The sequence below is a fragment of the Ahaetulla prasina genome, chromosome 8 (assembly GCF_028640845.1).
Source record: "Ahaetulla prasina isolate Xishuangbanna chromosome 8, ASM2864084v1, whole genome shotgun sequence".
Classification (NCBI taxonomy): Eukaryota; Metazoa; Chordata; class Lepidosauria; order Squamata; family Colubridae; genus Ahaetulla; species Ahaetulla prasina.
In genome coordinates, this window is record NC_080546.1 from 63826003 (window position 1) to 63838180 (window position 12178).

A 12178-nucleotide genomic window follows, 5' to 3' on the forward strand; every position below is an offset into this window, starting at 1 on the left:
CTTTTCCACATCTGTAGCACGCAGACGAACGTGGTCTTCCTCCCTCCAATCTAGGGACGTCCCTATAGGTGCCTCCTGGAGAACGGCCAAGGATGGCCTCCAGTGCGCTGTCTTCTGCCACGGTCCTTCACTAGTTCGATTTCCATCTCTGCTGCCAGGGTGTACCAGCCATACAGCGTAGTTGGAGAGGCTCGTGCTCGACACAGTTCGTAGAGATCTCCATTCAGACCATCTTTGAAAATGTCCACAAGGGTCACCTCCGACCACCCTCTCATCAAGGGAACTAAATCACTGAACTCCTGGTTATAATCAGCCACCGGTCTCCTCCCTTGCCTGATGGTTTTCATTCGACCTTTGGCCTTTTGCTCTGCAGGGGGTCCTCAAACCTCCTCCTCAGTGCAGTCATAAAATGCTCGTAGTTTTGCAGTAAGGGGGAGTGGTTGGTATATAACGACACATACCACGCAGCTGCTCTTCCGGTCAAATTGTGGGTCACAGCTCTCACTTGTGCTGCCTGTGACCAATAATCTTCCCCCCAGTCTATCATGTGGTCATTCACTTTGCCAGGAACAGTCCCAACTCCTTCGCATTTCCATCAAATTTCTCTGATATGGGGAATTTTGGCTTTTTCCTTCCCCTGCGCAGCCTTGCTTGATCAGCAGGTGGCGCGCGACCCCCATCCAATTCAGCTTCCTCTGGGGAGAGGGTTCCCGGCTCTGGCTCTTCAGAAATCTCACCGCCCTGGGAATCACCTCTAGCTGGCCCCTTTGTCTTATCTTCCTCCTCTTCTCCCTCCCACCTGGAGGACCGAATAGGGGATTCATACCTTTGGCGAGCTGCTTGTCTTACTTTCACCTCACGGAAAAGACGAAATGCTTCCTCCAACTGGCGTTTGTCTCTTATCTCTCTCTCTTCCTGCCAATCCAAAAGTCTCACCGTCTTTTTTTCCCCCCTTTTTGTTACTCCAGACTGAGGCTCTTCGGTACTTGGTTTCCACCTTTCCTCTTCCAGCTTTAATTGCTCAATCCACCGAGCTCTGCAATCTTCCAGCTCAGGGTTAAAAGTGTCAGCAAAAATTCCTCCGGACGCCTCCCCCAGCTCAGCCGGCAGCTGGCCTTCCATCACATTTGGGTTTTCTCCCCCCCCGGTATTGCGATTGCAATCCTGGTTGGTAGACATGATTTGAGATCCAACTTAATGTCAGGCTACCTCCGACTATAATTAGGAAAGAATTCACCTTGACTTCATTTGGAATAAAGAAAAGTACTTTTACTATTTACAGTCTTGATAGCAGCTAAGCTAAGTTGGATCTGAGACAAAATATGGCTAACATATCATATCCCCCCAATTGTCCCTCCTCCTCCAGGAGGTCAGGCTGGTCTGGTCCAATGCCAGCTCCTTCTCGGCCCCTCGTGGTAATCTTCTTCCACAGGTCTCTAGATGTCAGTCATCTTAGGAATGCAGTGTCTGTTAGAAAAGCCCGCGCTGATAACACTCAGTCGTTAATCACCCCTCCCCCACTGTTATGTCAGCCGACACTCTTAATAGGCTCCTTTCCCTTACCCTGTACGGTGGTATGATACATCTCATTTCCTTAATAGTTTTATAATACAGAAATAAACATTTCACATTCTATCTACTGATATAATCATTCAAAAGTATACGAAGATTGGAGTGGAGGCTGACACTTGAAAGCAGTTTTCCACTCATCTCCTTCCTTAATCCGCACCCATAAGTCCAATTTAGTGAAAATTCTCCCCTTTGCCAAGTGGGTCAACATGTCTTTCATTAATGGCATGGGATAAACGTTTTCCACGCACATTCCTATAATCAACAATAAGACAAAAGGTGCCATCTTTCTTTTCCCGGAACATCACCGGAGCGGCTACTCGAGGTCAGGCTGGTTGAATGAACCCCCGCTCCAAATTCTTGTCTATAAAATTCCGCAGCTCTCCTAGTTCTTTTTGTGTCATGGGGTAGGATTTTGGTTTCGGGAGCTTTTCTCCTGGAAGGATTTCTATGGCACAGTTCGTAGGCATATGGGGGGGCAGCACGTCTGAGGCCTTCTCACTAAAAACCCCCCCCGCAGGTCCCAGTACTCTTTAGGAATCTTTTCCTCCCCCTCTAGTTGCTCCGTCACGGAGCCCAGGAATTCGGCGGATGCAGGTTTTCCTGCTTTGGCAACTCTCTTCCCCACCTTCTGCGACTTGAAGTGGAACCATAGGACCCCCGTCTTCCAGTTTATTCACGGGTTCCACTTCCGGAGCCAAGACAGTCCCAGCAAAACTGGTTGGTTCATCCCCGGTGTCACGATAAAGTTCAGGGTCTCTCGATGGTTTCCTATGATCATCTCTATAGGTTCCGTTATAAAAGGGCCGGGATAGCTCAGGCAATAGAGAAGCCTGTTATTAGAACACAAAGCCTGCAATTACTGCAGGTTCGAGCCCGGCCCAAGGTTGACTCAGCCTTCCACCCTTTATAAGGAAGGTAAAATGAGGACCCAGATTGTTGGGGGGGCAATAAGTTGACTTTGTAAAAAATATACAAATAGAATGAGACTATTGCCTTATACATTGTAAGCCGCCCTGAGTCTTCGGAGAAGGGCGGGGTATAAATGTAAAAAAAAAAAAAAATAAATGTCCGCCACTGACCCATCTAATTGGCAAAAGGCGATGGGTCTACTCAAGGTTTTTAATTTCAATTCCATCTTCTCCATCACCTCGGGGCTGATGACACACCTGGTACATCCTGAGTCTAAGAGAGCTAACATTTCCCCCTGTGCTCCCGAGGTTGGGACATGCAATTTAATAGGGATTGTTAGGGGGCCCCCTTTCCAACTCACCAGAAGATCTTCATCGGAATTGGAAGTAGATTCGCTGTCATCGGAAGTGGTCGGAGACCCCTTGCAATTTGCATACCAAGCAAATAGATCAACAGATGATGCTGTTAATATGGCTCTGCACTACATCCTACAACATCTTGAGTCTCCAAAGACCTATGCAAGGGTCCTTTTTGTAGACTTTAGTTCAGCATTCAATACCATCATTCCAGACATTCTTCTAACTAAGCTAAACCAGCTACAGGTACCGGAACAGACTTGTAAGTGGATCACAAGCTTCCTAACAAACAGGAAGCAGCAGGTGAAGCTAAGCAAGATCACATCAAATACCTGTACAATCAGCACAGGGGCCCCACAAGGCTGTGTGCTCTCCCCACTTCTCTTCTCTCTGTATACCAATGACTGCATCTCCAATGATCCATCTGTTAAGCTACTGAAGTTCGCAGATGACACAACAGTGATTGGTCTCATTCGAGACAATGACGAATCCGCATATAGACGAGAGGTCGAATGACTAGCCTTGTGGTACAACCAAAACAATCTGGAACTGAACACACTCAAAACCGTAGAAATGGTGGTAGACTTTAGGAGAAACCCCTCCATACTTCCACCTCTCACAATACTAGACAACACAGTATCAACAGTAGAAACCTTCAAATTTCTAGGTTCTATCATATCGCAAGATCTAAAATGGACAACTAACATCAAAAACATCATTAAAAAAGGACAACAAAGAATGTTCTTTCTGCGCCAACTCAGTAAGCTCAAACTGCCCAAGGAGCTGCTGATTCAGTTCTACAGAGGAATTATTGAGTCTGTCATTTGCACCTCTATAACTGTCTGGTTTGGTTCTGCAACCCAACAAGAAAAACACAGACTTCAGAGGATAATTAGAACTGCAGAAAAAATAATTGCTACCAACCTGCCTTCCATTGAGGACCTGTATACTGCACGAATCAAGAAGAGGGCCGTGAAAATATTTACAGACCCCTCGCATCCTGGACATAAACTGTTTCAACTCCTACCCTCAAAACGACGCTATAGAGCACTGCACACCAGAACAACTAGACATAACAACAGTTTTTTCCCGAAGGCCATCACTCTGCTAAACAAATAATTCCATCAACACTGTCAAACTATTTACTGAATCTGCACTATTATTAATCTTCTCATCACCAATCTCTTTCCATTTATGACTGTATGACTATAACTTGTTGCTGGCAATCCTTATGATTTATATTGATATATTGACCATCAATTGTGTTGTAAATGTTGTATCTTGATGAACGTATCTTTTCTTTTATGTACACTGAGAGCATATGCACCAAGACAAATTCCTTGTGTGTCCAATCACACTTGGCCAATAAAAATTCTATTCTATTCTATTCTATTCTATTCTATTCTATTCTATTCTATTCTATTCTATTCTATTCTATTCTATTCTATTCTATTCCTGGGTGGGAGGAGCACTCTTGACAACATCCGCTCCCTTCTTGGCAGCCTCTCACATCTTGGGTGCCAGCTTGGCCACTTCCTTTTCGCCACCAGGGGTCGTCTTTGGGGCCAACCTGGCTCAGCAGTCAGCGGCTCTGTGTCTTTCCTTTCCACATCTAAAGCATGCAGTGGATTTCTGCCTCCTGCCTTCTGCTTGGGCGGCCCTTTTGGAATTGGGTTAGTGTCTGCTTCCAGGTACGCTCAACCCAGTTTCGATCCTAGGCCAACTTGATCTCCATCTCCGCTGCCAAGGTGAACCAGCCATACTGGGTGGTAGGGGAAGCTCGTGCCCTGCACAGCGCGTATAGATCCTCATTCAGGCCATCTTTATATATGTCCAAAAGAGCCACTTCCAACCACCCCCTCATGAGGGGCACCAAATCACGGAACTCTTGGGTATAATCAGCCACTGGTCTCCTCCCGTCTGATGGATCTCATCTGAATCTTGGCCTTCTGCTCTGCCAGAGGGTCCTCAAATCTCATTCTTAAGGCAGCCATGAAATGGTTGTAGTTTTTCAGGAGGGGGGGGTCCTCATTATGCAGGGACACAAACCAGGCTGCGGCCCTTCCACCCAAAACCTGGGTCATGCTTCTCACTCGAGCTGCCTCAAACCAGTAATCACCGCCCCAATCGCTCATGTGGTTGCTCACCAATGCCAGGAACAACCCCGTTCTTTAGGATCCCCATCAAATTTCCTGGAGATGGGAGGAATTTTTGGTTTTTTTCTTCCTGCGTTGCAGCATCTGACCAGCAGGGCCCTCCCAACCTCCATCAGAATCTGCGGGCCCAGGAGAACGTGTTCCTAGCTCTCGCTCCTCCAAAGCCTTGCCACTATAGGCCGCCCCTCCGGTGGCTCCCAATGTTGTTCCTTCCTCTTCTTTCCCCTTCCCCCAGGGGTCCAGAGTGAGGGGTTCATACCTGTCACGAGCCTCTTGTCTCTCAATTACATCCCGGTACAATCTCACTGCTTCTGCAATTTGCAGCTCGTCCCTGATTTTTTGTTCCTGTTGCCAGTTAGAAAATCTTTCTTTTTTCTTCCATCTTGTAACTCCAGATGGAAGCTCTCCTGGCTCTGGAAGTCTGCCAACACTGACCGACCATTTGGCTCTATCTCATTTCTCCTCTAATTGCAGTTTCCCCAGCCATTCTGAAGAATCTTCATCAAGTTTTGAAGAGAGCAACGCTGCAACTGTTTGTTCCTCCTCCTCAAGTTCGCATTCAAGGGTTGGCTTCTTGCCTAGTACATATTTGTTATCATCCCCCTCAGTGTGTTCCTGGTTGGCTGACATAGTGTGGAGTTTTAGCTTAATGTCAGCTTGCCTCCGATCAATACTCAAGAAAAGATGACCCTGACTCCATTTGATTATAGAGAAAGGTAACTTTTACTGAGCATGTCAGATTGCAAGAGAAGCAAAGCTAAAACTGGAATTAGATATGGCTTACAGATACATTTCCCCTTATTCAGCCCTCTTCCCTCCAAAGGTCAAACAGTTCTAGTCCACTGTCGTCCTTCTCCTTGGCCACGTGGTACTTTACTTCCAGTGTTATTCCTCTGTCTGTCATCTGGTTGGTATGCCTGGCATTCAGAGCTCGTTAAAGCTGCATGTGTCTTTTTGTTTGAATCCTTCTCCCTCCTCCTGTCCATGGCAGCTGGAGCGCTTAAGAGGCCATCATCCCATTAATCACACATAACAACAAGTAGCAATAAAACATTTAACTAAATGATAAAACAGTAAGTAAATAAAAAAGTAATAAGCGGAGGCTGACACCTGCAGTAAAACACATTCAGGTCATCTGCTAGTTGTTGATTTCATTCAGCCTGGGAAAAAGGTTTGCTGTAACCAGTGATATTTTTAAGAGTTTTCCACATTTTTTGCTGATTCATTTGTTGAGAACTGATTCTTTAGTTTTTCAGAGTAGCTTTTTTTTGCTGCTCTGATCTCCCTTGTTAATACATTTCTGGCCTGATTCTACAGCATTTTATCACCTTTTCTGTAGGCTTCCTTTTGGAACGATGTACCTGCTTAAGTTTAGCTGTGAACCAAGGTTTGTTGTTGCTGTATATTCCCAAGTTCCTTGTCAGTACACATAGGTCTTCACAGAAGCTGACATATGATGTTACAGTATCTGTGAATTCATCTAGGTCTGCAGAGGTATCTTCAAAAATATTCCAATCAGTGCAGTCAAAGCAAGCCTGCAGCTTTAAGTTTGCCTCCTCTGTCCAGGTGTTCATTGATTTAATTGTTGGTTTTGTGGTTTTAAGCAGGTGCAAGGTGAATCATGCAATGATCAGAGTGTCCTACAGCTGCTTGTGGTAAAGACCGATAAGCATCTTTTAGTGTTGTGTAGCAATGGTCTAAATTATTCTTGCCTCTAGTGGAACAATTGGTATGCTGAAAGTATTTTGGTAGCTCTTTCCTTAAGTTTGCCATGTTTAGATCTCCAAAAATAATGGCCAGTGAATCGTGGTATTTGGCTTCAGCCTCCGAAATTTGGTCAGCTAGAGTTCATAATGCCTTGTTTACACAGGCTTGTGGTGGGACATAAACAACAATTAGAAGAAATGAGGAAAATTCACGAGGCGAATAGTATGGTTTGCAGTTGATAATTAATGTCTCTAAATTTTCATCACAGAATTTGTAAATTACAATTAAATCCTGTCACCAGCTGTGGTTAATATATAAGCATAAGCCTCCTCCCTTCTTTTTACCAGATGTTTCTGCAATTCTGTCTAATCATTCAATCTGAAACCCTGGGATATGCAGGCTGCTATCTTCAATTGATTCATTTAACCAGGTTTCAGAGAAGCATAGGACTGCTGAATTGTGAAAATCAGAATTGTATCTGTTTAAGAGGAGTATTTCATCTTATTAGCAAGTGAACGTACATTTGTTAGAAAAATTGAAGGCAGAGGAGTTTTATTTCTTCTATTCCTTAATCTGTTTAAAATCCCAGCCCCTTTACCTCTCTTTTTTCGCTTCTTCCGTTTGGTATTATTTGTAATCCATGGCTCCGGGGAAATTGCTTCTTCTTGTGTTAGAATCTCCTCCGTGTTTGTAAAGACGGGTGTGTGTGAGAGAGAGATCCTAGAGAGCTGATCCTTAAAGAAACGTTGCTTAATTTTTAGCAGATGGCCTCCTTAGTAAGAAATCCGTAGAGAGTCGCAGAGAATAATTAGAAAATAAAGATGAACATTTTACCGAGATTATTGTTCCTATTTCAGATAATACCAATAAAAGTGGAAAAGACATATTTTGAACATCTTAACAAAATAGTAAGGAAATTTATATGGCAAGGGGAAAAAGCAAGAATTAAAATAAAACTCTTACAAGATGCGAGACTACGTGGAGGATTTCAACTACCGTATTGGGAACTTTATTATCAGGCAGCAACATTGACTTGGATGGGAGAATGGATTGGTCTAAGAAACACAAGACTATTAATTTTGGAAGGTCATGATTTACAGTTGGGATGGCATGCCTTTTTATGGTACGGTAGAAGTAAGATGCATACTTATTTTCAAAGACATTGTGTAAGAAATGCATTATTATTAGTGTGGAAGAAGATTAGAGACAAATACTATTTGAAAATACCAGCATGGTTATTCATCTAAACATCATTAATATTAGAAATATTCTTAGATATAAGGATATTTTAACAGATAAGGGGGAAATGAAAGGGAAACAAGAAATAGAAGAACAAGGAATTGAGATGGATTGGTATACTCATATGCAACTTCAAACAAGATATGAAAAAGATGCTAAATTATATGGTTTTTATTTAGAAATGACAGAACTGGATAAGATACTCACAGGAACAGATGAAAAAATAATTAAAATATATATATAACTATTTACATAATATTGAATTAGAAGAAGAACAAGTAAAAGAAACAATGAGCTAGATAAATGGCAGCAGCTATGGGAAAGGAATTATAAATTAACAATGTCCACAGGATATAAGGAAAATCAATATAAAATGTTTTATAGATGGCACATACCACCTGAAAAATTGGCAAAAATGTTTAAAGATAAATCTGCAAAATGTTGGAAATGTCATCAGATGTCAGGATCATATTATAATATGTGGTGGACGTGTCCAGCAGTGAGAAATTATTGGATGAAAATCAAAATATGGTTAGAAGACAATACAATACAATAACATATAGATTTAAAACCTGAACTGTTCCTATTGGGTATCTTACCAGAGAAATTTAGTAAGGAAAATATATATTTGATTGCACATGTTATAACAGCAGCGAGGATAGCATTTGTGCAAAGATGGAAAGCAGAGAAAATCCCTATGTAGGGAGAAATAATTAAGAAAATATTGGACTGTGCAGAAATGAATAGATTAACGTTGACACTTAAAGAAAAAAAGGAATCAGAATATTATTGATTGGAGAAGAGATATATATAGGACAATGTTGTAATGAAGAAAGAGGAGAAAGAAGATAGATAAATGTATTAATAGAAAAGCAAGAAAGGTGGGAGAAATGTTATAATAAATGAAATGATGATATTAAGAAATGATAAATATTGGAGCAGCAAGAAGAAGACACAAAAGATGTACTCAGATGATACACTGAATGGTTGATTATGTATTGTATGTTTGTTTGTCTATAAAATAAAAAAAACTTTTGACAAAAAAAAATACGAATAAAATCAGTATGGACCATGACTGGTGAGGCATGATGTTTTCTCATGCAAGGAAGTTTTATTGAAATTCAAAGCACAAAAGCCTTACCTCTGGGACAGCATTCCCAATTAGAAGCCAGGTCTTTTTGCCAAGAGCAAGAAAATAATTACACAATAGCACAGCATGTTCTTCTTCGTCTCCAGCCAAAAGATCAAGGAACTGCTAACAAGTGTGAGCAAACAAATGATGCTGTTAAGGACTATATTGTAATCACTGAATATTTTGGCTTAATTTAAATTCCACTTAAGGCGATAGAATTATGAAAGGGAAGCTATAAACTGCTACTACTTCAGCCTCTGGCTGTGTAATGAAAACAGCCATATCTTATTTTCATTTAAAGTGGTTCAAGTTAGAATTACACAATCAGAAAATAAATATTCTTAATAAATGCATAACATCCTTTTATACAAGAATTTAACCTACTGCAGCATGATTAAGGAAGGATAATTAGGGATTTCTATACCAAACTGGAGCACTAAAATTGAAAGCAGATGGTGCCTGCCTGAATAATGCCTTTGATGTGACTTCAATTTCCATGGATCCTTTTGGTCATATTATGCAGCAATTCAGTTTTTCCACTCTCCCCAAAGCTGATTTATGTAATCCAATGCAGAAGAGCATTGTTAATAACATCACAACCCTAAGCAACTTTAATTATTCCACACACATCCCTATTGTTTTGGCATAAATGATTACAAAAGAACTTCCTTTGATGATAAACACATAGTTCTAGACTAGGGATGTCAAACTCACGTCATCATGTGACGTATAGGAACTTTTTTCCCCTTTGCTAAACTGGGCATGGGTGTGGCCACCGCGTGACACATCCAGCCCATGAGACATGACTTTGACAGCCCTGTTCTAGACATTTGAAGCTTTTAACTTACATCAGAGGTACTCCACAGATCACAAATTCCAGCAAATGATACCGTATCGGGTAAGAAAGGAATCAGGGCTACGTATCGGGCAACTAATTCCTATGTACAAAAAAGAGAAAGCAAAATCCTCTCTTTAGCCTGAAGCCAAAGCTGTATTGTTACTATAAACACAAGACTTTATCCTCTCTTGGTGGATGGTGGGTCTCTCTTGGTTTCTACCGGGCTTGTGGCAGGCTAGATCAGGCTTTCTTCCAGATTGGTCCAAAATAATTCAATTTGTCTGCACCAAGTCAGGTCAGTGTCCTTGGGCTGACTGGTCCACTTGTCAGAATGCCATGAAGCAGACCCATTGAGATTTAATGTTAGCAGAGCAAAGAATTGAGGGGTCCTTGGTGCTCTTTGAGCTTGGTTGTTTTCTTGTAGATGTTTCATTACCTAAACTAAGTAACACTAGCACTGATGATGTTACCTAGTTTAGGAAATGAAACATCTGCAAGAAAATAACCAAGCTCAGAGAGCACCAAAAGCCCCTTATTTCAACCCTGAGCTACAAATATTCTCTTTATTGAAGCAAAGAATTAAATCTTGGTTTGCATATTAGAGATGTAAGTTCCTCAGAGAATAAAAATACTCACAGAGGTTTGCTGTGGACTGTCTGGATGAACTTGTAGGAGCTCTTCTGGGGGGTTGAGTGCTCTGATGAATCTCATAACAAAGAGAGTTTTTCCACTGATGTCAATTACAGTGATCAAGCATTGGCGATCTGGAAATTTCAAAGCACATTCAGCTTTGTATCTTTCAGCTGCTTGAAGAAGCTTTTCATCTTCTTGAGTGTCAAGCTTGAAGAAAAAATATATATCCAGGTTTGGTTTTTTTTAAAATGTTGCAACTAATGCATAAGACCTAAATAGCTAATATGATCATAGCCACAGACCACTCCTGTCGAGATTAATGCTTTGGATGAAAATGATATTTCTTGTTATGGATGGAAGAAAAGCACCAGGAGGATATTCAAAGGATACTTTGATTCAATGAAACTTCAGCCAAGGACCTCACTAGAGGGCAGAGTTAGTACCTGTCCATGACTCTTTAAAGTAGATGCATCTTTTTCTGGAATTGCACAACTATCCTGTGCCAAATGCCAGGGAACTTGTCTTAATTGAGAGACATTTTCCACTGTTAATAAAACATGGGGCACTGAAACATACATTTCCATCTACAATTCATTGCCAAATAAACACACAAAGGTTTGACTATTCTATATATCTAATTCACAATATATTTCTCTCTTATTTAACTCTTTCACTTGTTTGTATCTCTTCAATTTCCTATTTCTCTTTTGATTAATTTTCCCCGTTTTTCTCTTCTCTGTAAGTTCAGCAAATAGTGCAGTAATATAATAACAGTTGTCACAGCAAAAGTTGTAACAATAATAGTAAAGACTGTGGATATATCATTATATTTTATCTCTACAGTATATTAAATAATCCCAATTCCCTTCTCTGTCCCAGCACCAAACACACCACCTTAGAAATATGGTGTGTCTTGAGAGTTTTTGATGGTTCCTATATCTTGTAACAAGTATGATGTACTTTACTATTACATTAATTAATTAATTAAGTACATTTCTACTGTCAAAATAACCAGACACATATTTTGTACTGTATAAACACTAATTTTAAGTGTAAAGGTAAAGGTTCCCCTCGCACATACATGCTAGTCATTCCTGACTCTAAGGGGCGGTGCTCATCTCCGTTTCAAAGCCAAAGAGCCAGCGCTGTCCAAAGACGTCTCCGTGGTCAGGTGGCCGGCATGACTCAATGCCAAAGGCGCATGGAACGCTGTTACCTTCCCACCAAAGGTGGTCCCTATTTTTTTTACTTGCATTTTTACGTGCTTTCGAAACTGCTAGGTTGGCAGAAGCTGGGACAAGTAACGGGAGCTCACCCAGTTACACAGCAGCACTAGGGATTCGAACCATCGAGCTGCCGACCTTTCAATCGACAAGCTCAACGTCCTAGCCCCTGAGCCACCACGTCCCGTCAATTTTAAGTGTACAAGGAAACAAATGCACAGCAAACCAAATGCACATTTCTAACCAAGCCCTGTTATTTTTAAAAAAAAAATACATTTAAATATAATTTACCTTCTTCAACATTTCATTCATCTACACAGATTCAGGAAGGCCAGCAAGAAAAAAGGGGGGGAACAGATATGAACGCAATGCAATGGTGCAGAATCATGTGAAAGAATATAAAAACTAAGCTG

The 12178-nt window shown here is 41.4% G+C and overlaps 1 protein-coding gene across 16 annotated transcripts in view; it reads right to left on the reverse strand.

Annotated features, from left to right (window-relative positions):
* CC2D2A (coiled-coil and C2 domain containing 2A) overlaps positions 1–12178 on the reverse strand; it is a 300925-nt gene that overhangs the window by 41359 nt on the left and 247388 nt on the right. For 15 of the 16 annotated variants that reach the window (XM_058192299.1, XM_058192308.1, XM_058192307.1 and 12 more), the window contains 4 exons: positions 12057–12077; positions 10546–10749; positions 9920–10009; positions 9081–9194 (listed from right to left, as the gene is read on the reverse strand). In XM_058192299.1, the coding sequence (XP_058048282.1) occupies positions 9081–9194; positions 9920–10009; positions 10546–10749; positions 12057–12077 (429 nt within the window). The remainder of the gene's footprint in view (positions 1–9080; positions 9195–9919; positions 10010–10545; positions 10750–12056; positions 12078–12178) is intronic. The other variant, XM_058192296.1, reaches the window with a different exon arrangement.